Source organism: Brachionichthys hirsutus, chromosome 16 (assembly GCF_040956055.1).
Source record: "Brachionichthys hirsutus isolate HB-005 chromosome 16, CSIRO-AGI_Bhir_v1, whole genome shotgun sequence".
Classification (NCBI taxonomy): Eukaryota; Metazoa; Chordata; class Actinopteri; order Lophiiformes; family Brachionichthyidae; genus Brachionichthys; species Brachionichthys hirsutus.
The window spans coordinates 8686116-8690728 of record NC_090912.1 but is presented as its reverse complement, the minus strand read 5'-3'; the positions used below and the strand labels follow the sequence as shown (position 1 = coordinate 8690728).

The 4613-nt window shown below is 42.7% G+C and overlaps 1 pseudogene and 1 gene segment (V, D, J or C); both read right to left on the bottom strand.

Annotated features, from left to right (window-relative positions):
- Nucleotides 1-595: 595 nt before the first annotated feature.
- On the bottom strand, nucleotides 596-3060 carry LOC137905595 (gastrula zinc finger protein XlCGF57.1-like; annotated as a pseudogene).
- Nucleotides 3061-3729: 669 nt separating this feature from the next.
- Nucleotides 3730-4613, bottom strand: LOC137905592 (immunoglobulin lambda variable 5-37-like). The segment is given in 3 exon segments: nucleotides 3730-3978; nucleotides 4093-4481; nucleotides 4574-4613. Coding segments are annotated over 3 exon segments (678 nt in total).

Genomic DNA, 4613 nt, shown 5'->3' with positions numbered 1-4613 from the left:
CAAGACGATCATTATCATGGAGCTGACTGTGCCATGGGAGGACTGCTTGGGGGAGGCTCATAAAGGGAGGAGGACCAAATATGAACACCTGGTCATCAAATGTCAAGAGCAGGGCCGAAAGGCAAGATGGATGCCCGTTGAGGTTGGCAGCAGAGGAATTGTGGGGTACTCGCTCCACAAAGCCTCAAGCGCTCTGGGCATCACGGGAACAGCGAGGAGTAGGGCAATCAAGAAGACCACCGTAGCAGCGGAGAGAGCCTCGAGATGGCTCTGGATCCAGAGAGGACAACCATGGGGACAAGACTATGCCACCTGAAGACAAGTCGCGGTCTGATCAACTGCGGCTGGGTCACCTGAGTGAGAGTGTTATTGATCCTCGGGTGTTTTCCAAGGTGAGTAGATTCCCCACAAAAGCTACATGATAATGGCTTCAGCATATTTTCATTTCCTTTCAAATAACAAAACACAGGAATTCACTACAGGTCAAAATATGATTTGAGCATTCAAACAAACTTTTATTCAGTCATAGAAAATAAGAAACACAGAACTTCTCAATTCATCAAACAGCATGAAAGTTACATCAATCTTCTGTCACATTTGTCACAAGGATACGGTTTCTCATCTGTGGGTCATTCGGTGTCTTTTCAGAATTGATTCATGACTAAATCTTTTCCCAAAAGTCCTGCTAGAATACGGTCTCTAATCTGTACGGCTTTTAATGAGCTTCATCAAATTGGAGCTACATGCTAAACGTCTGGCGCATTCTTTCTCTGAGGTAAGCTCTCAGCTTACTTGGTTCTCTGAATATTTCTTTTCCACAGGTGGAACAAGAAAACTGCTTCTCACCTGTGTGGATTCTTCTATGAATTGTCAAGTATGATTTAAATATGAATCTTTTCCCACGGGTAATGCACAAATGCGGTTTTCCACTAAATGCTTGTTCAGTGCAGCCTTGTATCTAAAACTTCGCCCACACATTTTACAAAGGTACGGCTTCTCACCTGTGTGGCGTCTAATATGATTGGTCAAGGTTGATCTCTGAGAGAATCTTTTTCCACAGGTGCTACACAAATGTGGTTTTTCACCAGAATGGATTCTGAAGTGAATTTTCATCTGGGACAACTCTCTGAATCTTTTCCCACAAGTTTTACAAGGGTACGGCTTCTCACCCGTGTGGATTCGTGTATGAACAGTCAATTGTGATTTAACAAAGAATCTGATTCCACATGTGTTGCACAAATGGCGCTTTTCACCAGTATGGAGCTTTAAATGCTTGTCCAGTCCAGACTTGCATCTGAATCTTTTCCCACAGGTTTGACAAAGACATGGTTTCTCACCCGTGTGGGTTCTCAAGTGTACCTCCAGTTCTGATTTATACCTATGCAACTTTCCACAAGTGTCACATTTAAAAGCCTTTTTTGATGTTTGGCTGTTACTGTCACTCTTTGATGTGGTGGAGTTGTTGACATTGTTACTTTGAATTGTGTTTATACAATGTCTTTCTGTTGGTTTCTGTTCTCCATACACGCTTTTCTGGTCTGGTCTCTCAGCTACGCTAGAGTTGTTAGAGGGAGAACGGTGCTCACTCTGACAATTTCTGTTCTTTGTCTTCGTCTCTGCATCTTCACTTGACTTTTCATGTTTGCTTCCGGTCACATGTTGACTGCCGGCTGCATCAGAGTTGTTAGTGGGAAGTTGGTGATTGCTGTTGAGTTCTGGATCACAATCATCACTTTCCTCGTGAGCAGCAGTTAACACAAAGGTAATCATCTCCTGCTTCGGAACAAGCTGCTCTTCCTCCAGAGCGGTGCAGAGCTCCTCCTCTTCCTGTTTGATACATCGAGATTCTGGTTCCTCCTGGTCCACAATGGAGTTACTCTCCCCATGTACGCAGGTCTCCTCAGTGAAAACCTCATTCTCCTTCAGGACATGTTGCTGAGGGAGCTCTGGAGGGATGGACAAACAAAAACCAACAGGATAATGTTCTACTAATACTAAAATAATCAAGAGCCACCTGAGCATGACATATTTCCCTGATAGCAACCAAATCGTTGAACAACAAATGCATCAGTGTGTGACAGATCCTCCTTCAGTTAGAGAGAATAGAACTGTGTTGTGGGTATAAACTATGGAGAAGATGACTCACCTGAATTCACCATTTCACCAAATAAAATAAAATAAAACAATTTTGTTTGTGTTTATGGAGTTTGACACAGTAATGTAGGGCGGGGACCTCGATCTTACCACAGAATTTCATCCAGATCAGAGTGTTAAATGTTGATGATTTATGTACCAAGGACTTTCAATGGAAACAAGACCGCTAGGGCATTTTTGAAATGCTCCTCTTAGACAGGATGTTTCACTGTATTTGTACTGTAATACATGCTACTGTGTGACTGTACTTGTACTCTAACATTCTATCTAATAAATATATTCATCATCATCATCATTGCGGATACTTTGGCGATATTTTCCAAAATAGGGGTACACATTGCATTACACAGGATGACGGAGAAAGTGCAGGATGGATCTTGATGAAAAAAAAACCTGAAGATGGGCCTTTGTCTGACTTAGATCCCATTAAATGTTGAGAATGATTCAGATGCCTGTCTGGATACAAAGAAATACCAATGGAGATTTTCCAACTTGCTTTAAAAAATAAAAATAACTTGTAATATTCATCACGTTTGAAAATGTTAGATTTTAACCAAGTTGTTTTTATTGTGTGTGTGGAAGACCCGCTGCAGCCCGGCCTCGTCCTGACTCTGCTTCCTGCGCCTCCAGGAAATTTGCGTTTGAGACTCCTGATATAAAGTCTAAAAGAGGAACTAACGCACTGGATAGATTTAAAACATAATGTGATGATAAGATAATCCAGTTTTACGCACCTATCCGGTGTAGCTTTATTTCAGGTTTCCAAACGACATCCAGCAGTTTGCGCTGACGGTCGATCTCTTCCTCGTAGTCGACGACAGTTCTTAGAAAAACTCCGAATATTTCTTCAGCAGCAGCGGAGAGTCGTTCCTTCACAAACTCCCTCAAATACTCGGCTGAAGACATTGTTGCTGAATTACGAATGAGAAATGAGCGACTCAGCGACGACAACCACGTTCACGTCTACCACAGCAGCTCCGACTCCTCGTTTATTTACTTCCGCTCGGTGTTACATTATTACTGTCCGACAGCTGACGTGATCGCTTATTTTCATTCCACTTACAAAGGTACTTTCATTCAAAGCGTGTTTGGGAGAGTTTCATTCTGTAAATAAATTGTATTCGAACCAACAGTCATCTATTTATTTACTTACTAGACAGCAATCAGAGGATAAACCTCCAATGCCTCTTTGACCATTTGTCATTAATTCTGATTTTCTGCAGGATGTAACACAGTGAGTCAGTGACTTATGAAAATATATTACATTTGTATCCAAACTGAAGCTGCAGTTTCAGATTCTTATTTATTTATTTGCAAGTCTGCAGTTCTACTGTGGCAGGTATTAGCTTGTATTTCCTAAATACATTTTGGACCACCTTGGTGGACGTAATAATTGAGACGTGAAAGCCGATAAAATCAGTGCAAAGATGCCACCCTGACTAGTTTCTGAGTAAAATTTTGATGATCCACATAAATTTGATGCTGGTGGTAGATCATATTTTAATATTAAGAGTAGTTTATAAGGGAAAAATATAAACACAGATGGCATTCCAGTATTATGTCCATTACAGAGTTTCATCGCTCAGGTCTCACTTTCAAATTATGTCTGAACGGACAGAGAGCTCTGGTGATATGGAAAGTCTGGTCCGGTTGCTGAACGGCGGTGCTGGTAGAGATCCCACTGCTCACTGGACTCCCAGCAACCAACCAGTTGAAGTCTGCAAAAAGCACAGACTGACTGGACAGACAGACCAGAGTGGCTTTGTTGGACTGGAGCTCAGCAGTGGACGGAGGGAAGAGCGTCAGGACAGGAGGAGGACTGGACTTTAAATACAAGAGCTGTGATGATTTATGTCAGATATAGAACAGGGGTGAGAAGTTTAAAATCGGATTTTGATGTGGAGGAGTTGCAAAAACATGTTGAGGCATAATCAACACTGAAGTTTCAGAAAGCAGAAGTGTTTGGTGAGGAGGTTTTTGTCAGAGTGTAAATCACTGTGATACGTACTCATTAACAGAGCTGTCCCATGTTTGACAGTAGTAGAATGCTGAGTCTCCCTCGTTCACATCTTTGATGATCAAACGATAATCTGATTGTGACTGATGAGTGGAAGTGAATTTTGGGGATGAAAACCCAGAGCCGTAATTTGGAGAGCTCCAGTCGTGATAAAGCCTCAGCACATACTGAGGGACTCCTCCTGGACTCTGTTTATACCATCTAGCAGCACTATTAGTAACCGTCCCCAGGTTACAGTCCATGGTGGCCGTCTCTCCTTTCCTCACAGCCACAACAGGAGGCTGTGTCACCACCGTCACACCACACACACCTGGAAACAACAAGACGACATGGAGTCAAGAGAAACACACCGACTGATGAGGCCAGCATGAGGTCAGAGCTGCAGCAAGTCAGCCTCCTTACATGTTAGAGCAGAGAGGAGAGTGCAGAGGGTCACCAGCAT